This window comes from Terrapene carolina, unplaced genomic scaffold (assembly GCF_002925995.2).
Source record: "Terrapene carolina triunguis isolate 2854851 unplaced genomic scaffold, T_m_triunguis-2.0 Scaffold440, whole genome shotgun sequence".
In the NCBI taxonomy this organism is placed as follows: domain Eukaryota; kingdom Metazoa; phylum Chordata; order Testudines; family Emydidae; genus Terrapene; species Terrapene triunguis.
Genome location: NW_020664791.1, coordinates 105,279 through 128,653, shown reverse-complemented (window position 1 = coordinate 128,653; position 23,375 = coordinate 105,279). Strand labels below are relative to the sequence as shown.

The following is a 23,375-nucleotide window of genomic DNA, read 5'->3' as shown; positions in this document are numbered from 1 at the left end:
ACAGCCCATACTCAATGGGGACCCCATCCTGAAAGAAATCTTTCCTGAATCCTCATTTATGGCCTTCAAACAATCCCGCAACCTCTCCAGGCTCATCATCACAAGCAAGCGTAACCCACACACGCCACACAAGCTCCCCACAGACTGGGACATAACTCAAAGCGGCACCAGACCCTGCCAGAACAACAGATAAAAAAATCTGCAGACATATCTCCACTGCTCCAATGATCAACACCTCCCACAACACACCTTTCAAGATCCATGGGTCCTACACATGCCTATCACAATATAGGGTGTACCTCATCCAGTGCACTAAATGCCCCCAACAACATCTATGTGGGTGAAACCAATCACTACACTTTTGAATGAACTCACACAGGAAAATGATAAAAGACAAAAACACCCTAACACATGGGAGTGAACACTTCACAAAGGGATCGTTCTAGGTCTGACCTCTCAGTCCTCATCCTCAAAAGAAACCTGCACAACACTTTCAAAAGGCAAGCCTGGAAGCTTAAATTCATAACTCTGCTAGACACTTAAAATCATAGCCTGAACAGAGAGACCGAATTTATGGCTTGTCTCTCTCACCAACAGAAGTTGGTCCAATAAAAGATCTTACCTGACCCACTTTGTCTCTCTAATATGCTGGGACCAACACAGCTACAATTACACTGCATACAAGAGTGGAAATCAAGCAGGCTAGTGCCATTTTCAAATTGCTATCAGCCAGCATGGACCCAGCAGCGCCACTACGCTGACAACCATGTATATGCAGAGGCTGGTTGGGCTGTATTTCAGCTCTCAAAGCCGGGCGATTCAGTTTTGGACTTTGCCCACTGCGGCATGAGCAGATGATGTGGCAGCAGCAGTAGCAGGAGTTTCAGCAGCAGCAGAGGAAGCAGAATGAAGACGAGGAAAAGGCCGACACTGAACAACTACTACTACAGGAGCTGTTCCTGGAGCAGCTTCACACCATGCAACGATGTTTCTGGTTTGGAAAACCAGCATCAGTAGGTGAAAAGGATCATTCTGCAGACCTGTGATGACCAGCAGTGACGAGAGAATTTCAGGATGGTGAAGGCATACATGCAGCCTTGGAGCTACAGCGGCAACGTACTGACGTGTGGTGCTCCATACCCATTGAGAAGCGGGTAGCCTTTGCCATCTGGAAGCTGGCCACCCCGACATTAGTTGGGCAGGACAGATGAAGGAAATGAAAGGAAAAATATATACATAGGCATGTGTCCTCTGGAGCATGGGCTTAAAAACAGTTGATAGTCAGGGCTTTAGCATAAGAGAGAGGTCAATTGCTTGGACAGAGCAGCCGCATTTTGAAGACAGGGTTGGGGAGCGAACAGATTGTTTGGGCTCAGAGAGGGAGGAGGGCAGGGGCTGGAGGTTCAGAAAAGCTTCTACATCACATCCACTTAAAATGGCTGTGGCCGTGGGACACCCAGACAGAAGCTAGCACAGCAGTGTAGCATAATAAAAATAATACGAAATTTTAAAGATAACTGACGTGACAAGGTTCCCTTGACAGGATCTGACCCCTCAGTCCCAGCCTGGGATTCTGGCTAGGAATTGGGACTCCTTCTTGGGGTCGGTAGTGGTGTCACTGAGCAAAATCCTGTCTAGCTCCTCAAAAAAGGAAAGGTCACATTTCCACTGTCAGATCTTGGTTTTAATGTACATTCTACTGAGCTGTTTGTTCTTCATCCTGTACTGTTGGCGTCCCGGTTGTGTCCTCACGGACAACTGCTTTGCAATAGCCACAAAAAGATCTTTACTCTGGTGGCTGGCTTCCTGCACCAGCACTTCTCCCCAGATGGCGATGAGATCTCCAAGCAGCTTCTCAAGGGATGCTGTACGGCTTCTGGAGTAATGTCGCAGCAATGCTGATATACTCAAATCCAGGAGCAAAAGAACAAATTCTGGCCCCACACCAGTTTTTAAAATGGGGAGAGGACATCCAGTCAACTTGCCACCAGAGCAGTGTAGGGCACATAGCAGGTACACAGATGGGTCAGTAACAGATGCCCACAAAGCAGCATGGGATAGCAGTTGGAAGACTACAAAGTAGTGAGCAACAGCATTGTGTGCACACGAACAACAGACCAAAGTCACTTTGAAAGAGGACTTCAGAGTTCATGACAAATGTGGAGTGAGTGCGCTATATGAATTGCATCGTGTGTATGCAAGCATCTTCAAACCAGATTAACTCAACTTAATCCAGTTTAACCCCACCCCCCCACCCACTGTGCAGACTAGCCCTTAGATTCTCTGTGCCTCATTCTCCATCTTCAAACAGATAACAGCAGTTCCCTACCTCAGAAGGGTGGTATGAGGACAAGTGCATTAAAAATAGTGAGACACTCAGATACACACCCACCCACATTACTGCAGTATCAGATAAGTACCAATGATGGACGGATGGAGTAATCGAAGAGCAGTCTGCCCTAGGACTCTCATCATTACAAACACTGAGCTGAACTGATGTTAACTGTGGGAAAATTTTCAAGTGTCCCTAGTGTAGGCAAGGGATCTGTGCCTCAGTTGTTCTATCTGTAAGAAGGGGATGATAAGTATTTTCCTATCACACAGGAGAGCCGTGAAGCTTAATTAGAGTTTCCAAAGCACTTTGGGATCCTTGAACAAGTAACACTTATGAAGTGAAGTTCCTTACCATGAGGCACGCAAGCCTGGTCTACGCTACCAAGTGAGGTCGACATAAGCCGCCTTGCGTCAACCTAGCTGGGCACGTGTCTACACTTAAATTTGTCTCCAACCCTCCTAGACACCCAATTACAGGGATGTAGGACTCCACCTCTCACAGAGGCACGGACACTGCGTTACCTATGTCGACGACACTCCACCAGACACTGACTGCTCTGGTCACATTTGTGAACTCCACTGCCCAGATGTCACAGAGACCAGAAGCCCCCTCACTTTAAAGCCTGGGAATTTTTGAAATGTCTTTTCCTGATTGTCCATCTTGGCAGGTACATCTAGCTGCTCTCCATCGTTATGTGCATCTGCCCAGCCAACCATGCTGGCTACACACGCCAGTGCACTCCAGCCTAGAGGCTGTGCAGGCACAGCTACGGACCAGCCGTAGAAACGAGGACATCTATGAGCCCATTGCACAGGGCAAGACAGGGATCGGCAGCGGTGCTGCATGAAAGAGAAGGAACTGCGGCAGGCGTATCAGGAAGCCAACAGTCAATCCAATGCCAAGCTGCAGACCTACTGCTTTTACAAAGAGCTGCATGCATAGTTGGCGGAGACGCCACTCCCTTCCCCTCCCCCCAACGTGAGTACTCGGAGGAGCCGGAGGCACTGACCCCTGCTGTGAATAGTGAGGATGAAGAAGAGGCGGGACATGCAACTGGTGGATCCATCTATGCCGTGAGCCAGAACCCGTTTGAGACTTCACCGCAGTCCAGTCAGTGGAACATGGGTGAGCCGGATACAGAGGAAGGAACCTCAGGTACGTGTATTTCCCATTACAATGATGTACTGATGGAGTCCCCAACTTAATGGGACACAGCTATTGACTTTTCAGTAATTTCCTACTATTATACGAGGCAGTGGGACAACCAAGAGAGGTAGTGTTATCAGGTTATCATTCCCCTGCACAGTTAGGCAGGAGGGGCCAAGCAGGGCAATTTGTTTATGCGCACAGGGATGTCCCTTGAATCCTCCTGCTATTCTCAATGAAACGTTCATGGAGGTGCTCTGCAATCCTCTCCCCACAGCTTCTAGGGATGGCAGCCTTACTTCTTCCTCTGCGGTAGGACACTGTCCCATGCCGCCCAGCGATAACTTTTGTAGGCATCATTGCAGTGCACAGGCTACCAGCATGCGGGCCCACCCAGCTTCAGGACAGCAGCAGCAGCTGGGCTCTCTGTGCCTGTGTCTCCCTCAAGAGTGAGATATCAGCTAAAATCACCACCGCCTGTGGAAAATGGTGCCAGTATTCAGTGCCACTGCCTGAATGGCTCATAGTTTCATGCAACTGAGCAATTTCCCTAGCCTCTGGCAGGCCTGGTGCCGTGAGCGGTGCCGTGCACAAGCATTCCAAAGCAGAAGTGTCAATCAGCATGTCTTGTGTAAAACTTTAGGGGAGCAAGGGATGGAAGTTCTGAATCTTAACTTTTGCTTCCTGTTGTGACTCTACTGACAACTCTACTCTGTGTGTTTTATCTGAGGCTGCTGCCATTGTGGCCTTGAGGGGTTCCCCCTCCACACCCATGGAACGCCTGAGCCAAATAAGGAGGAGAAAGAAGAGGACTCAGGATTACATGTTCAGTGAGATCCTGCAAGCCAGTGCTGCATCAGATTGTGAGCACAAAGCCCTGGGGATCAATATTGCAGACAGCCTGGTGAAGAAAAGAGCAGACAGGAGAAGGAGTTCCAGCAGCAAAAGGAGAGGGAGATGTACCAAGACATAATGGGGCTTCTCTAGCAGCAAACACAGATGCTGCACACGCTTGTGAATCTACAGGTTCAACAATCACAGACTCGCCTCCCTTTGCAGTCCATGGAGAACTCCATTATGGCACCTCCCTACCCGCCTCTCAACATTACACATGGCATCAGGGGCTGCATCTCTATTCCTACCACTCCACCCTGGTGGACACTGAGGACAACCACAGCTTCACATACAGCAACCATGACACTCACAGGTCAGTGTATGTGCAGATAAAATGGACATGAATGTTCCTTCCCTCTGTTAACTTCTGTTCCATTAATTTATTAAGTTTTTTATGTATTTGCTTTTAAGTTGCACAGTCTTTTCTTTGCATTGATTTTATAACTCAAAATTCTATATTTTGGAAAACAATCCATTGTTATTAGTTCCCAACATACGCTGCAGAGCGCCAAGCAGTACTGAAAACACCCACTTACTTGGGTCACACTGTGCAATAACAACTCATAGGATCAGTGACAAACACAGTGTAATAATCATAAATGTACAACAAGCACCACAAAATTAATAGGTGCATTGTTAGTGTTATATTCACAGTTGTACAGCAAGCACCACACAATTCTTAACAGGCCCCAAAACAGCAGGGTCAGGTGAAGCACAGTACACCACGACACATTACGGTGACTCACTGAAAGAGCACTTTAACAAAGCCTCCCTGAGCTGTATAGCTCCACGTTGAGCTTTTCTAATAGCAATTGTGTCTAGCTCTTCAACCTCAGTAGACAGCCACTCCACCTCCGCCCTCGCAGAAATGTCCCCTCCCCGTGCTTCACAGATATTATACAGGACACAGCAGGCAGCTATAACCACTAGGATGTTTTTGCACGGAGATCCAATCTTGTGAGTAAACAATGCCAGCGTCCTGTCAATCTACTAAAAGCACATTCAACTGTCATTCTGCACCTGCTAAGCTGGTAGTTGAATCATTTCATGGTGCTGTCCGGGTGGCTGGTATACAAGAGAGCAAGGGGCAGGATGGGTCCCGGAGGATCACAACTGGCATTTCAACACTGCCAATGGCAATCTACCAGTGGGGAAAGAAAGTCCCTGCTTATAGCTTTCTATACAGTCCTGTGTTCTTGAAGATGCGAGTGTCATGCACCTTCCCTGACCAGCCCACATTGATGTTGGTGAAACGTCCCTTGTGATCCACCAGTGCTTGCAGCACCATTGAAAAGTACCCCTTGCGGTTTATGTACTGGCTGCCCTGGTGCTCCGGTGCCAAGATAGGGAAATGGGTTCCATCTATTGCCCCACCACAATTAGGGAATCCCATTGCAGCAAAGCCATCCACTATGACCTGCACATTTCCCAGAGTCACTACCTTTGGTAGCAGCAGCTCAGTGATTGCTTTGGCTACTTGCATCACAGCAGCCCCCACAGTAGATTTGCCCACTCCAAATTGATTCCCGACTGACCGGTAGCTGTCTGGCATTGCAAGCTTCCACAGGGCTATCGCCACTCGCTTCTCAACTGTGAGGGCTGCTCTCATCTTGGTATTCTGGCACTTCAGGGCAGGGGAAAGCAAGTCACAAAGTTCCATGAAAGCGCCCTTACGCATGCGAAAGTTTCGCAGCCACTGGGAATCGTCCCACACCTGCAACACTACGCGGTCTCACCAGTCTGTGCTTGTTTCCTGGGCCCAGAATCGGCGTTCCACAGCATGAACCTGCCCCATTAACAGCATGATCTCCAAAGTGCCGGGGCCCGCGGTTTGAGAGAAGTCTGTCTCCATGTCCTCATCACTCTCATCGCCGCGCTGCCGTCGCAGCCTCCTCCTCGCCTGGTTTTTCAGGTTCTGGTTCAGCATGAACTGCACGATAATGCGCGAAGTGTTTACAATGCTCATAACTGCTGCCTTGAGCTGAGCGGGCTCCATGCTTGCCATGGTATGGCGTCTGCACAGGTAACCCAGGAAAAAAGGCGCGAAACGGTTGTCTGCCATTGCTTTCACGGACGGAGGGAGGGGGGGCCTGACCACATGTACCCAGAACCACCCGCAACAATGTTTTTTGCCCCATCAGGCACTGGGATCTCAACCCAGAATTCCAATGGGCGGGGGAGACTGCGGGAACTATGGGATAGCTACCCACAGTGCAACACTCTGGAAGTCGACGCTAGCCTCAGTACATGGACGCACACCGCCGAATTAATGTGCTTAGTGTGGCTGCATGCACTCGACTTTATACAATCGGTTGCCAAAAATTGAATTCTGTAAAATCGGAGTACTCCCATAGTGTAGACATACCCTATGAGAAGGAGGGCTGGTACCAAAATAGGGATATGTATGCCATCTACTGCTCCACTGGAGTACGTGAATCCCACTTCAGCAAATCCATCAACTAAGGCCTGCACGTTGCTAAGAGTCCCAGTGCTGCAGAGCAGGAGACAACTAATGGCCCTGCACACCTGCATGACAACGGCCCTCACAGTGGATTTTCCAACTCCAAAATGATTTCCCATTGACCAGCAGCAGTCCAGCATTGCAAGTTTGCCACTTGCTTCTGCACTGTCACTGCAGCTCTCGTTCCGCCATTCCAGTGCTGGAGGGCTGGAGTGAATTCAGCACGCAGATCCAGGAATGCAGTCCTGCCCATCTGAAAGTTCTGCAGCCGCCGCTTATCATCCCAAGCCTGCGTTACGATGTAATCCCACCAGTCGGTGCTTGTTTCTTGGGCCCAACAGCAGCATTCCACCATTTGCAGCTGCTCCATGAATGCCAACAACCTTTAACGGATTCTCGCTATGTTCCAGAGCAATCTGTTCTCCAAAAAATTGTCACGTTCCCCGTTGACCCAGTTCTTCTTGTAGCTCTGCAAATACCAGAGGATGGTGGGTCCTGTGCTTGCAACACTCATGACAATAGCACAGAGCTGTGCAGGTTCCATGCTTCAGTCAGAGAGGGAGAACGGCAACAAGGCTCACGCAGTTTGAGGGATTTTTATAAAAGGCACAAAAATACAGGATATAGAGGACATTATGGAAAGGAGACAGCTGCATGCTGGGAAGTTGAGCCCTTGCTCCAAGTCACCCGGCATGACTCATTTCTGCAGCATCACGCAGTGGCAGGTTGCCCACTGGGTTACCTACCCATGCTGCACCGCACCGTGCAATGACACGAGCACTCCTAGTGAGCACGCGCAGTGCTGATGCAAGGAGAAAGCGATATACAGGCAGTCCTCGGACTTACAACACAATTGGTTCCTGAAAATGGCGCCGTAAGTCGAAACGTTGTAACTTGGAACCACAATTCACTCCATTGCGGGACAGAGCATCATAAAGTCGAAACCATTGTCTTAAATCGAATCAGGTTGTCAACTGAGAAATGTAAGTGCCGTTCACTGTAGGTCAAACGTCGTGAAGTCGAGGACTCCCTGCATTAACAATAGCACCTTTATGCCAATATAACTTGTGTCAGGAAAAGTTCATAGTGTAGACACGGCCTTAGATACCTACCAAGGTGATGAGTCAGTATAAACTCCTGGATTAGAATCTAGTCCAGAAGGGACTGGACTAGAACAGCAGGAGATGCTGGAAGCCAGGACTGAGTTACACTGGCAGAACTGCATAAGATAAATTTGCATAAAACCTACACTGTATTGTGCGTGGCTTTAACCAGTGCTCCCTACCTTCAGGGAACGACAAATAAACCAGGTTTTTCAGCTAAGGCCATGTCTACACTAGCAAGTTTACAGTGGCATGGCTGTACTGATGCAACTGCACCACTGCACTCATGTAGCTGCTCTATGTCAGCGGGAGAGAGCTCTCCCGTCAACATCATAAAACCACCTCCACGAACGGCAGTAGCTGTGTCGACAGGAGAAGCCCTCCTGCCATCATAGTGCTGTCCACACCGGCGCTTCTGACAGTGTAACTTATGTCGCTCAGGAGGGTGTTTCCTCCCCTCCCTCCCCCACAAGCAACATCAGTTAAACTGACATTAGTGGTAGTGTAGACATGGCCTAAGACTGTAACAAAACTTTCAAGAGACTGACAGTTTGTTGTGGTCAACAGCCTGGCTGTTGGTGGATTCTCTGTAACTTGAAGTCTAAATCAAGATTTGAGGACTTCAGAAACTCAGCCAGAGTTGTTGGGCCTACTACAGGAGTGGGTGGGGGAGGCACTGTGCAGGAGGTCTGACTAGATGATCATGATAGTCCCTTCTGGCCTTAAAGTCTATGAAGGATGGAATAGCAGCTTTAACTTGTGCCTTCTTCTTTTCTTTATCGTTGAAATATTTAAAGTCAGATATTTACAAATGCGAGGGGAAAAATAAGAAAAATCTAATCTAAACACATTGTTCCTTAAGTCAATTTACAGCCTTAAGGCATGTTTAAAAAAAAAAAAAAAGGATTATAAAGGAAACTAACACTACCTGCATTACAGCTTCATGAGCAGTGCTGCTTTGGTTACGGTGCCCAATGGCACCTTCACACCCTCCATTGCACCTACTGGGCTAACACTGCCAGGCAATTGAATAATGGTGCCCTCTATTAGTGTTTCGACTTGGCTGGGTAACATGCAAACAAACCCATGATTACACACTAGGAACTCCCTCTCAGACACACAAAGAGACTCACAGCTACAGGAACTGGAAACACAATATCCTTCTCCGACAATGTTTCATCTCACTGGAACTGCTGGTCCCAATACCTGAGGGGCCCACACTGTCTCCCCAAGAGTCCCAAATACAGTGATAGGTCCAACCCCTGCAGTTGGAAACTCAGAGTAACCAGTGCAAATATGTAACTTAACACTTAGCAGAACAAACCCTGGAAGGTTCAACCCACACGAGAGGAGGCTGAAATCTGAAACAGTTCCAAGGGTCAAACAATGCGACTTAATATAACCAACTACCAACCTAGACCTCCTGGGCTAGAGTCACCTGCTCTGGCAAGCACTTAGAGCAGCAATGAGTGGCTCCAGCAGGAGCCTGGTCCAACTCTCAGAGGAGTGTTGACATGGAGCCCTGGATTAGGGCAAAGAGATCCCAGAAGACGTACATGAACCCAGAAAGAGTATATACAAATATCAGATTCCCTTATATAGAGTACATTACCTAGACATCCCCTCCCGCTGGGATTGGTTCATTCTTACAAAGCCATCCCTCATAGATGGGGGTGTATTTTCCACCCTGAATCTTTCCAGTCATGGTGTCTCCAGAGCCTCTTCAAAAACTTGTTCCATTCCCTGAACTGTTAAGAGTTAAAGATTTTCTCAATATTCAACCTAAGTTTCCCCCCTGTAGCTTAAGCCCATTAGCTCCAGTTCTGTCCTAGCAGACTAATATGAACAACTAATCCCCATCCCCTTTCTATATTGCAGAGAGACCTCCGTCATCTCCTCCAGCCTGCGCTCCCCTTCCCTTGCCCTTTCCTCACGTCTTCTTTCACAAACATTTTATTGCTCTCCTCTGAACTTTTGCATCTGAAGTGGGTTTTTTACCACTGAAAGCTTATGCCCAAATAAATCTGTTAGTCTTTAAGGTGCCACCGGACTCGTTGTTTTTGCAGATACAGACTAACACAGCTGCCCCTCGGATTCTGAACTTTTGCCATTTTGTTTATGTCTTTTTAAAAAGAATGTGGGGCCCAAGTGAAGCCTAGCCAGGACTGAGCAGAAGAGTTGTCTAGTTGCTCTGTCTGTGAGATGCCTGTCAATATCACACAGCAATAGGGCATTTGCTGGTTCTGTGGCAACATTCACTAGAACACCCATATCCTCCCCTCTGTGATCCTGCTGTCAAGTATTTTGATACTATCCTCCAACATATTTGTGAATCCTCCTTGTTTTGCATTAACTGTGAATCTGATTGGTGTATTCTTCATTCTCTCAAGTACTGAAAATATCTAGTATTGCATGCAGACCTTCAGGGACTCCACCCATCACTGAACCATTCATTACTCCTTGTTGGATTTCCTAGCCACGTATGTATCCAGTTTCATCCAATTCCCATTCCTTTGATTTCCTGTGTCCCCTGGAACTGCCCAGGGACTATCTGAAAAGTCAAAGGTTAAGGACTAAATGTCCCAAATGTGTTTCACGTGTTTGCTTTAGCTATCGCTGTGAAAGTACCTCACATCGTATTTTGCAGGATCTTTTCAACTGTCTGCATTGGAGAGAACATACAGATGGCTGTTTCCAGTTCCACAGCAGTCAAAATAAGCTACCCTGAATACTAGCACACTCCCCATCCCGTAAGGGTTGTTTTTATCTGACACTGCTCTTGCTCCAATGAGATGCTAAAAGGCTCAGATCAGCAGGCAACTTAGCTGTGGGGCACAATCTCATTCCTGCATGAGTCCAGGTGTGGTGGGGGAAGGGACACTCCATTGGCAGATACAATTGACAGCAGTCATGCAGAGGAAGAGCAGAGTTTGTGACAAGCATCGTTAATACAGGTTGGTCAGGACAACAAGGGAAACTGTTTATTTCCTATATAAAAACTACCTGTAGTTCCCTCTCATCCTGGGCTCCCAGTGACCAGGCACATCACATCCTCTGTGGCTGATGCACTCACTAGAATCAATGTGTATCTTTTAACTCTCTCCTCCTTTTACCACTGAACATTGCTTTCCATTCTGTGCCTGGCAATAAATCCCTGCAGCCTTGGCAAACCCGGCTGAAATACTGAAGAGCAAATGGCATCTTCCGCTTCAGAGAGACCTTGAGAAAAAACATTTAGTCTAGTTTGCAAGGCTGAACTGTCACTAAAAATGGACAACAAGGAGGCTGAGGATTATAAATGGTCTTTATTGCTACCAAGATTTAGAAGAAATAGAAGCAATTCCTATTTTCATTAAACCAGTGAACTACTCACTGGAAAATCCTTTACTTGAATACAGAATCCATCCAATTTAAACCGGTCACCATTAGAACGTTTTATATTGATCCCTACTTTATCAGAACCTCAGGCTCATTTCAAACTGCACTTGCTGAACTCTATGACAAAGCTTTTTCACAACTGCAGACTTCCCTTGGCCTCAGGCGGTCACTGTCATTTTGCAGACCCCTGTATTCACTGTGAGAGGACCTTTGCCTGTTACCAGATGGCTTGAAATTCTCTCAAATACAGACATCACATGCCCTACTATAGCAGCACTAATCAAACAACAGCCTGAAAATACAGGCCCCAATCCTGCACCCACTGAGGTCAGTGGCAAAATTCCCTTGACTTCAGGGGGAGCAGGATCAGACCCGTGATTTTCACAGCACGTGTTAGTTTCCAGAGTGCATCAGTATGTAAAAAATTCATTGTGAGCTCTGCATATATATATATATATATATATATAAAATATAAAAGCACCCAAAAGCACAGGAAAAGGGGAAGAAGCCACATGTTACAGTAAATTGTTAAGAATTAAAATATTTTCATTCACGTTAGTGAAACCATTGGGATATAAATAAATCTCTAACAGGGACTCAAAACAGACCAGATGACTCATGTTCATTAGTTACGGAAGCCAACTACAATTACAGTCCTAAGCACCCTCAATTTCTATTTAAGTCACTGGAAATTGAGGGCATTCAGCCTCCAGATCGTAAGAGCTCATTTTTCCAAAGGTGAAAGTTTAGTGAACTAATCCACTGTATCACCTACTCCCTTAGGATGGGTTCATCTGGCTTAATTTGTCACTTTCCACAGACAAGAGCTATTTTTTCCCCTGTTCTCTGCAAGTGTCAACACAATTCTTTAAATATCTGCTCGCAAAGGCTATATATAGTAACACTCTGGCACTTTAAAAGGAGCCTCATTTCCTATGTAAGAGTTGATGTTCTTAGCAAAACTGATGGATGGCTACAGCATCTGAACCACTGAGAAAAGAACAGGTTTTTAAAATGTTCTGCTAGCAGTAAACCAGTATTTCCCATCATGCCTGTGACTGGGCCCATTTTGAGCCAATGTACCTCTTCCACGCAAGTCCACTCCAATTAACAGGGCTGCTCAGGGGCCAAGTGGGAAGACAATTTGGCCCATTATGCACATGAGACGAGAAAGAAGAGGGGCAGGGGAGACAGTAATCTCCTCCATACAGTATTTTATTAAATATTATTGTTTTTGGCTGCAAAGGCAACCAAGGACAGCACTCTCCAGCCCAGCCATCGTGCTTAGCAGTGAGCTGCTTTCAAGTTTTTTACTAAAGAAATTAAAGTTAGACCACCAACTTAAAAAAAGAAATCACACTTCCATTTCATAAGATTTTACCTTCTGTGGTTATAAGTAACACCTTCGATTATTAATACTTAAAAAAAAATCACAAATATTCTCTTTTTATTCAGTTTACTTAGTGCATTTGTTATCACTTTGTGTCTAGTCAGGTTCCCACTTTCTCCAGCGCAGTCAGTCTGTTTATGCTGTTTGTGAGGGTCTTTTGCACAGCACCAGAGGAATTTTTTTTTTTAAATATTGGGAAATTTGACTGAAAAACTGGAGATGTTGGCAGAAGGACTCAGGGGCAGGCATGGTACCTGAAACTACTTTCAAAACTTTTTGCCTGGATAGTTTTCACGTTCATGTGTACCTTGAAATTGGGAGATTCCAAATCAGCTTTTTGAGTGCAAGTGTTCTCTTAATGCAGCCCATTAACTGCAGGGTGCCAAAGCTGGACTGGGAGGACACATCAGGGAGATGCACACGTACAGAATATTAATGGTGATGGAGTACATTCTCCCCCCTCGCTCCCATTTACTACCCACTAGTTCCACTGAAATCCATGGGCAAACATGTACTACTCACTGTGAGTAAGGATGGCATAATGTGGCCTTTTGGAATGAAGACGGTATTTCTATTTGAGTTTTGTACACTGTGCCAACCTCACTACACTTTAGAGAAATTTCTGCCTTTCTCCCCTAGCTCGGTCAGCAAGCGGTGGAGGAAGATGGATCTCTGAAACTGGACATTCACTAGAAAAGGGGAACATTCAGGAGTGGCAGGTTTCAGAGTGGTAGCCATGTTAGTCTGTATCAGCAAAAACAACGAGGAGTCCTTGTGGCACCTTAGAGACTAACAAATTTATTTGGGCATAAGCTTTCGTGGGCTAAAACCCACTTCATCAGATGCACGGAGTGGAAAATACAGTAAGCAGGTATAAATACACAGTACATGAAAAAATTGGAGTTGCCTTACCAAGTGGGGGGGTCAGTGCTAACGAGCCAGTTCAATTACGGTGGAAGTGGGCTATTCTCAACAGTAGAATACCAAGGGAGGAAAAATCAGGGTAATGAGGCCAATGTAATCAGGGTGGCCCATTTCAAACAGCTGACAAGAAAACTAATTTCCCCCTACTGATACTCACACCTTCTTGTGAACTGTTTGACCACATCCCCCTCTGGGACTCCAAAGTCCCACATCCTCTGAACTGCAGAACAGGAAGAGGTTTCTCTGCTGCAGGCTCTGAAACAGAGTTGCTCCTGGTAGAGGAATAATTCTGGGTCTCTAAAGGAGAATTCATAGCTTAGAACAGGTGAAGCTCTCCAGATACCTGAGCTAGCCAATCAGCAATGATGCTACTTCTATGCATTACAGTTGTGTTACCGGGTTTTTAAAGTGATCAACAGACTTAAAACAAAGAACAAAGCTCTTACACTTTCTAGTCCTTCAGTCTATGCCATTTTCACTTAAAAAGAATCAGCAAGGACTGGATGGTTCAAGAGATAGGAAAGGGGATACTTGGCTTCCACCTCTCCATCACCAGCTTGAACCATGCACACATCAGTAGCACCAAATGTTACCACCATCCAACGGCTGTCGAGTGACTATGTGAAGGAAGCTAGTGATCTCAGTCCATTGACTAACAAAAAGGTACCAGCCCTCCCTCCCTCCACAAAAAACAAAAAAACATGGGCTGTTGGCACTCTAAGAAGATAGCCCCAAACCAAAATGGACACAGATACTGAACACCCCTTCTTGGCCTTAATCAAGCACTGGCAATGGGACACTTTCACAAACACTCAGCAAAAGAACAAACCACATGTGACGGATATTAGTCATGCACGACTGGAAGGTGCTCAAACACTATGTCTCAAAGTTCCCCTATCCAATGCAACTTGGGGTACATCTTCACTACCTACCCGGATCGGCGGGTAGTAATCGATCTATCGGGGATCGATTTATCGCGTCTCGTCTAGACGCAATAAATCGATCCCCGAACGCGCTCCCCGTTGACTCCGAAACTCCACCTGAGCGAGAGGCGGAAGCAGAGTCGACGGGGGAGCCGCGGCCGTCAATCCCGCACCGTGAGGACATGAGGTAAGTCGATCTAAGATACGTCGACTTCACCTACGCTATTCTCGTAGCTGAAGTTGCGTATCTTAGATCGATCCCCCCCCAGTGTAGACCAGCCCTTACATTCACATTCAGAGCACATCAGCTCTTACAGTGACAAAGCAGGCTCCCTCTACAGGAACAACAGTTCTTCATCCTCACTCCAGTTCCAGCCAACCATGTTCTTACTCTATATTCTCCAAGGATCACACCAAAAGACATCTTCTCTCTTACATTCCCTGTAAAATGAATTATGTTGCAAGATGGACACATTAAACTCCTGTCCCAGCAATTAATGTTGTATGCATGCCTGCTCCCTCTTTCCTAAACCAGATGCCAGATTGACATTTGATGCAATATATCATTATTTATGTAGTGCCATAAGTGCACACAGTGATGTACAACATGCGAACTGAGCCAACCAATAAGTCCTCGTCACAAAGACCTTACAGTCTAAGGGCAATAAACATTTGTTTACATGATTTTGCTCAGTGAGGGATAGCCTTATGAGAGGCACATCTTGTCCTCTCAAGGATCCCAGGGGGACAGCAGTCAAACAATACATTGTAAAGAGAGAAACAGTACAGGGACAGAGAAAATGCACCTCAGTATGTCTTCTAAATGGAAATTAAAACTTTAAGATTGTGTCTACACTGCAATCAGGAGGTGTGACTGCAGCACCTGTAGACATTCCTGAGCTAGCTTTGGTCTACCAAAGTACAACCCTACCCAAGAACATACTACAGCAGCTAGACTGTGCCACCATGCATGCTACTGTGGCAACACTGTTTCTGTTATTCAAGCTAGCTTTGATCTAGCTGAGGCTGCAATCACACCTCCTGCCCGCAGTGCAGACAAAGGGCATGTGGACACTATGGGTGCTCCAGCGACCCAGCTGTGGTACTGCTGCTGTGCCATAGTAGAGCCATAGTGCAGATGCTTGCTACAGCGATGGAGGGGGGGGTTTCTGTTGCTGTTGATAATCCACCTCTCCAAGAGGTGGTATCTAGGTCAACACAGCACATCTACAGCAGGGTTAGGTTGGCTTAACTACGGCACTCTAGGGTGTGAATTTTTCACAACCCCGACCATTGTAGCTATGTCAAACTAACTTTTAAGTGTAGATCAGGCCATACTCAGGGATTCAACTGTACTTCTAGCCTGGAGATGCATTACTGACAGCTGACTGGACTCCTGAAATTCACGTAGGGTCAGATGTTAATTTGCTAGCCAGTCTTCTCTTAAAGTAAACAGACTCTAGTGACTACATATGCAATGGTAGCTACGTTACAACCCAGAAAAGTTCCTCACTTCTCAGCAGAGCTTTCAGCCTGCGGCCCAGTTCACCATCCTCCTGTGTCTTGTGCAGTGATTTACACCAATGCACAGTGCGTGCACAGGGGGAGTAAAACTCCACTGTTCCGATTTGGCAGCATTTTACAACCACAGTGCACCAGCATAAACGTGGTGCATGGCAACGGTGAATCAAGCCCTGTGGTGGTCCACCAGCTCAGTGAAGGTCTTCTAGATTTGTCTCTCATCCAAGATTGTCAACAGCCATTAGTGTTGATTATTGTTGTTTGTACTGCAGTAGAGCCTAGGAGCTCTAGTTACGGATTAGGACCCCGCCGTGCTGGGCACTGCAGTGCACATCCAGAGAACAAAAAGAGGTCCCTGCCCCAAACAGCTTACAATCCACTCTGTCTCTCCCTCTACTATTCAGCGCCTTTCCTATATATTCTGAGGGAAGGCCTGAAATCCCATTTTTCCAGATTTCTGGAGGAAGGCTTGCCTTGGGGAAGTAGTATCTTTTCCCACTGCTTCCTTCCCTACTTGAATAAACCACCCTGGTATTAAGGCTAGACAGAAAGAACAACTGGGAGTGGGTATCTACCTGGGGCTTGCAGCGTGCTTGTGTTTAAAAGGGCCAACCTGAATCATGTGAGGAAGGCTCTGCCTTCATTAGCTGTATTTTCCTAAAGTTTCCCATGGTTGTGATACAGAGAAGGAAATGTGGGTGTAGTGTGGACAAAGCCTAGGAGCCTGCTTCTCCTCAGTAGGCTTGTCTACACTAGACAGCTGCACTACTGGAACATTCATTGGTGTGTGTGAACTGGTGCAAGTGACAACAGTGATGCATTGGGTGCATACAGGGCACCAAGTCCATACACAATACCTGCAGCAAGTATTGCAGGGATTGTTACCCTACAACGCCCTGCACAGCTCCCAGGGGCAAATACATTGTGTCTTTGATACATAGCATCTCTTTCCAATTGTAAGTGCCTCAATGCACCTGTATGGACAAAAGAGACAAGGTGGGTGAGGTAATAACTTTTCCTGTCTCTCTCATATCCTGGGACTAACACAGCTGCAGCAACACTGCGAACACCAGTGTAGACAAGGCTTTGTGATTAGAGTGGTGTGCTGAGGTTTAAACAGTTTGTGTAGAAATGCAGTGCTCCTGTAACAGAACACAAATCCTTCAGAAAACCACTGCTTTGAAGGACAGGTCATTTAAATGTAGGCAAAAAGCAGATCATGTTTTGAAGCTGCTCTGTCAAGTGAAGTTGCTATTCTGAGTGCACATTTCCCCCTCCTCACTTACGTTATCTCCTTGTATCCATTTTCCTTTGAGAGTAATTGGTACCATCCTGAGAGAAGCACCTGGAGTTTTCTGTGATCCTTTATTGCTCCGTGGTATATCTCAGAATGTAGCACCATCTGCGTGCATCTTGCCCACCACACATGCATCCTTCTTCCATTCTCACTCTCTCTTTTTTTTTTTTGTTAAATATTTGGCTTATCCAACAGCTGAACATCTTGTCTCTGCTAGTTTGCTAGGCAAAAATTCAGTTAGTACAGAGCATGAATCACTTCTCTGTCTCCAGCATCACAACTGCATCCCCTGAGGACAAATGCAATGGAAGGGAGACGGGAAATCAAAGTGGATTAGACTGCAGTGCTATGCCTAACCTAACCAAGGAGATTCCAGACCTTTAGCTTCAAACCTTGCCACTAGAGCTTTAACCCTGACAAGCATTTTAAAGGTTCATCCAGAATAGTTACTACTGTAGCAGACTCCCTGACAGCAAAAGAATCATTTCCAGAGGATACAGATGTCAGACTGAATTAAATGCTACAGGAAACACAAGTAACAACATTTCTAACAACATATGTCATGATTCATTATTTTTTTTGTTGCTCCCCTCTCCCAGCCAGTGTTGTTGCTCAGCTCTTAAAATGTGTTCCATTTCAGCTGCTGTAACAAGCACTAGCAGATCCCAACAAGTGAAATACAGACGTTAAGCTAGGCAGTCGTTCTCAAAGCCCTCACATCCACATGCAATTATAAACTCCTATCTGGTTTTGTATCTGTAAGACAGCGGGATCTCTAGGATCTCAATGTCTCTACTGCTCAGCTTTTCCATTAAAAACCATCTGTGTTGATGGCTGAAGAAAAGCAGGGCCATTCCGGTATGTAAAAAGCCACAGCAGGCAGTCTAATCTCAGCTGTTCTAGGAGAGGTTCTTTCATCCAGCAGGAAGTCCAGCAAGAGTTGGCAAACGCACTGAAACAGTGTAAAAATAAAGTTATTTGGATCTATCTTTATGTTTGCATCACAAAGCAACCTGAGGAGCTCACCTATCAAGGCCAGGGAAACGGAGACAGCACTTCTGCCACGACAAGGTTCATTCCCATCTGGCCCAAAAGCAACAAATTAGCTTTGTCAGAGGAAAAACTATTAAATTCAGGATCCTTGTGTAGCGTCTAATGAAACATTCTCATCATATTCGCAGAGTACCCCAATACTGATCTCACGCCACATAGGATGAGCCATGACAAGAAACAGATGTCAGTCATCCAACAGGACAGAATAACCATTTTGACATGGCTTTTCCACTTGGGATACTCCTCTGGCATGGGACATTCCTCTTCATAAATGCTCTGCTGCCAGAAGACCAGGCAGATACTGAGGTACACTGGGAGTGAGCTGGGGATACAGAAATACAGGTAAACCTTGATTTTATAAAGGTCTTGGGAATCAGATGAAACTTTTGTATTAAAAAAAAAAATCACTATTTCAAATAAATGCATATCAGGTTCTATGCAAAATCTAGAAGCACAGATCAGAAAAGTGTTGAATAACCAGTGTTTAGAAAAATCATAGTTAACCTTCAGTCACCTTGGCATATTTCAGAGACTACACCATAAAGTGGAATGGGATCATGCATTCTGTGATGGAGTTAAAGAGTCTCCATCACAGTGCCCTGAGATTTCCAACTACCAAAAGATTTGGAAAGATCAAGTAAGAACAGGAAAAGAGACAGCATCTTGCTGGGTGCTGATAAGTACTTGCTTAGAAACAAATGCTGAATAATTTGGTCCTATAACCACCTTTCTGGACCTTGCTAGTTTGTGCTTGAGACCCTGATGTTCACATATTGTGTCCTCCCATTTAGAACTTATAATATCCTCAAGAAAATGAAACTCAGGTGATACGGATGTTCCAAGTTTGGCACAAACTTTTGTTGTTGATGGCATGAATTACCATCTTCTGATGCTTTGCTATCTGCACTAACATACAAGTATTAGCGCCATTACCAGTCTAGTAATGTTCACTCTCTGTGGGGAAGAAGAGGCTCTCAAGGGAATACTTATACTACATATTTGATGAAAGGACCCCATTAGTCTGGGCAGAGTGAGGCCATTTAGTGAAACACAGCACTTTAGTTGGAATAAAGGCTTTCAAATCTGAAATAAATAGGCTTCACTGTTTTCTACAGGCTCTGGATCACACTGGAGACACTGGTCTCGAGTGATGATTGCACTCAATCCCCTTTAGGACCTGTTAGATTGCAAAGCTAGTCCCGGTTCCAAATTTAGGGCTTTAAGTATTTTTTCTAGGTAGCTTCCAATAGAACAGGAGTCCTTACTCAAAACCTCATAAACCCAACACTGAGCCTTACTCTATGTCTCTACCATCAGGACATTAACCCATACTCTGGTTGTCTCCCACCTCAGCAACCACTACTGCCTTTTCTGTGGTCTCACCCTCTACCCCATCCTTTCACAGGCAGTTTTTGACAACTGGTAGGCTGCTTGTGTGCTGAAACCACAGCCTACCATACTGATCCATATTGTCCATTATTTCCTTGCACTCCCCCCTCGGTCTGTCTATCCATCTCGTGTCTTGTCCTATACTTAGCTCTCAGAGGCAGAGACCGTCTTTTTGTTCTGTGTTTGTACAGCACCTAGCACACTGGGGCCCTGGTTCACGACTGGTGCTCTTAGGCACAACAATAATACAAATAATACTGTTGGCCAGATCCCCTCCTCTTCTACTGCTCTGACCAGCAATCCCAATCCCGTGCCTGCGCTACCTCCATTCCTTCCTCAAATCTCTGCCTTCGCTTTACCTCTTATTCCCCACAGAGGGCCAGATTCTTTGTTGCCCTGCCCCTTGTGCAGTCGTTTACACCAGTGAATGCAAGTGGGTATAAAATGCTACTAGATCAAAATGGTAGCAGTTTGCACTGGTGCAAATGACTCCACGAAGAGCAGAGCAATAGGGAAGCTTCCTCAAAGGTCCTACTTTACATCAACAACAAGGAGTCTGGTGGCACCTTAAAGACTAACAGATTTATTTGGGCATAAGCTTTCATGGGTAAAAACCTCACTTCTTTGGATCCGAAGAAGCGAGGTTTTTACCCACGAAAGCTTATGCCCAAATAAATCTGTTAGTCTTTAAGGTGCCACCAGACTCCTTGTTGTTTTTGTAGATACAGACTAACACGGCTACCCCCGATACTTTACATCAGTTGCAGCACTCTCCCCCTGTTTCTGCTCTGCTCTCCTGCTACATAATCCCTTTGGGCTGGCCAAGCATCTCTCCCAACCAATCCCTCTGTTACTTTCTGCTGCTTCCGAGTCTGAGCCTTCTTGCATGCCACCCCGACCCACTTATGCCTAAAGCAGCCTCCCAATTAGCATCCAGGTCTCCTTCCTCTTCTCTTCCAGAAAACCTTCTGAAAAACCTGCCTGTTCCAAGAAGCATTACAGCTACAAAGACCACATGCCACTCTGTGCTGGTTGCTCATGACTTTAGGCTGAAAGGCAGGGACGCTGTAATTTGCATTGGAACATTGTTCCTTATGTATATTAACATACATAATTACAGAGCTACTCAGATTATAACAATCTGCTAGCATATTGGCATTGCCTATATGGGGGTGCAATGCTATTTAAGCCAACACAAGACCCTCTAGTCTATACAGAACAAAGTGCATGCTGTGCACACACAAAAAAAAGCCCCCTACAAGGATAACTAGAGTGGAGTTTTCTTTTAGAATATTAGTGAATTGCACAAATCTCAAGGTATAAGACATTTCAAAGCAAAAGACATATAATAAATCCTGCTGCATAGTGGAACAGCTACTGAAATAAGTCCTTCAAAGCAACGGGGAAGATTCAGCATCAGAAGCATCACTGATTCCATTAAACAGGCCATTGTATGAAAGCTAGGAGCCTTGAAGGTTAAGGGACATTTAATGCCTATCTGGAATTGCTCTGGAAACCAATGTAATGATACAGGTGAAATGTGAGAGGGCACCTTGGTGTGCATTACCAGTGAGGCATATGCATTTGGAGTTAATTGCAAGATGGGAATCTCTCCTTTTAAAGGACATTACGCTCATCTTTACAAGACCTATAGACACATATTTTCACCCTGGCTGACATTATTTTACCCACCACTGTAGCATCTGTTCAGCTACAATTTTTGAAACATCCCACTGTAGATAAAACTCCTGGAAACTTGAAATCTTTGACCAATAAGATCTGCCTGAGCTAGTCCTATGTAGGATAGACCAAGGGTTAATCTTAGCTTCCTTCACTTGACTCCCCTAACTTGAGCAAACCTCTCCCAATGAAGGGGCCAGGGGGCTGCCTTCTTTTTCTCATTGCTCTGACACACTGCAACAACTGTGGACTCCAGTTGCTGCGCTTGTGTCTGTCTGTCAAAAATCATCTCTTCTCCCAAACTTGTGCCTCTCACATCTGAGCTACAGTTTCAGACTTTCAGCTTCTGCCCCATCTCAGAGCATGCTTAAAAATACCAGAAGGTAGATGATTCGCTCTCTGTGTGACGGAACAATACTTCTATATATCTGGGCCTCACTGCTTCTTCCCCTGCCCCTCCCTTTGCTTCATCTGTCTGTTTATTGCAGGTCTAATTTAGATCAGGCTCTTCCGGGCAAAGGCATGGTGCCATCTCAGTGCATATGAATAACAGCAGCTGGTTATCAGCAGCCACTGCAGGTAGAGAAGGCACCTAGATGGATGGACAGACAGACTGGGGAGGGGACAGCATTTGGGGCTGGATTCCCAAACTGGTCATGTCCGTGTCTTGCCTTCTCTGCCCACTGGTATCTCATCCCCCTGGCTCTCAGGGGAACTGGGTATCTTGGTATTGCATGGCCCAGAGCTTCCCCCCCCAATGCCCCCACCAGCCCCCCAATCCCCTACTCCTCATCCCCCCCAGCCCCCACTCCTAATCCCCCCAGCATCCCCCCACCCCCTCAATGCCCCCCCTCCTACCCCCCCCCAGAACCCCCCCACCCCCCCCCCCCCCAATGCCCCCTCCAACCCCCCCAAGCCCCCACTGCTCAACACCATCTCCCCTTGTCCCCCACCCCTACAACATCCCCACCCCTCCCCCAGCCCCCTCAACGCCCCGCCCCCTCCACCAGCCCCACTCACTCATCCCCCCTCCCCGGCGCCCCGCCCTTCCCGGTCCCACCTACGGCACCTGGCTGCGCTCGAAGCCCTCGCGCTCCGCCTCCAGGCCGCCGCCGCCGCCAGCCCCGCGCCGGCTCAGCACCTTGGGCAGCGGGTTGGGCACCTGCTTCATGGAGCTGCTCACCCGGTCCATCCCGGCTCGCCCCGGCCCGCCAGCCGCGCGCCCCGCAGCCGCTACCCGCCACCCGCCGCTAGCGGGACCCACGCCCGCGGCATTGGGCCCCGCCCCTGCCGCTCACACGGCAGCCACGCCCCCCCGGGAGCCGCCTCCCGCCCCGCGGCCCTGCCGCCTCTCATTGGCCAGAGCGAATGCTACTCGAACTGAACTCCCAGTGGGACCCGTCCGGAGCCTCACGGTCCCGCCCCTTACCGAGCCTACTCCATTCTCACAGGTCTAGGCAGCTGCTACTCCAAAGAGAACTGCCCCCCCAAGACCCGCCTCTTTCTCCCGCCTCCTCCTCGCTCATTGGCCCTTTGCACCTTCGACCCGCCCCCAGCTTTACAGCCCTTCCTCTTACCCCGCCTACTCTTCACTCATTGGCCTCGGCCCCTGCTGCTTACCTCCAGATCCTGCCCCCTAGACCCACCTTCTGCCAATCAACCCCCCCACCCCCTTGTTTTTCTTGCCCGGTTACCTAAATCAGGGCCCCTCAGTCAAAGAAGGCCATCTCATTGGCTGCTGGGCGTGTCCACCATGTACAGCCAGCGTATAGCTGTACCAATAGGAGTAGAGCGCTGTGGGTACCTCAGTCAGGCCATCCTGAGTAGAGCATTGTGGGTAGCTTGGCCAGAGCAATAGGAGTAGAGCACTATGGGTACCTC

General features: G+C 47.0%; 1 protein-coding gene across 2 annotated transcripts in view; it reads right to left on the bottom strand.

The window, feature by feature from the left end:
• HIP1 (huntingtin interacting protein 1) overlaps positions 1–22,696 on the bottom strand; it is a 132,599-nt gene extending 109,903 nt beyond the window's left edge. For both annotated transcript variants that reach the window (XM_026658405.2, XM_026658407.2), the window contains exon 1: positions 22,564–22,696. In XM_026658405.2, the coding sequence (XP_026514190.1) occupies positions 22,564–22,686 (123 nt within the window). In that variant the 5' untranslated portion in view covers positions 22,687–22,696. The remainder of the gene's footprint in view (positions 1–22,563) is intronic.
• Positions 22,697–23,375: the final 679 nt, after the last annotated feature.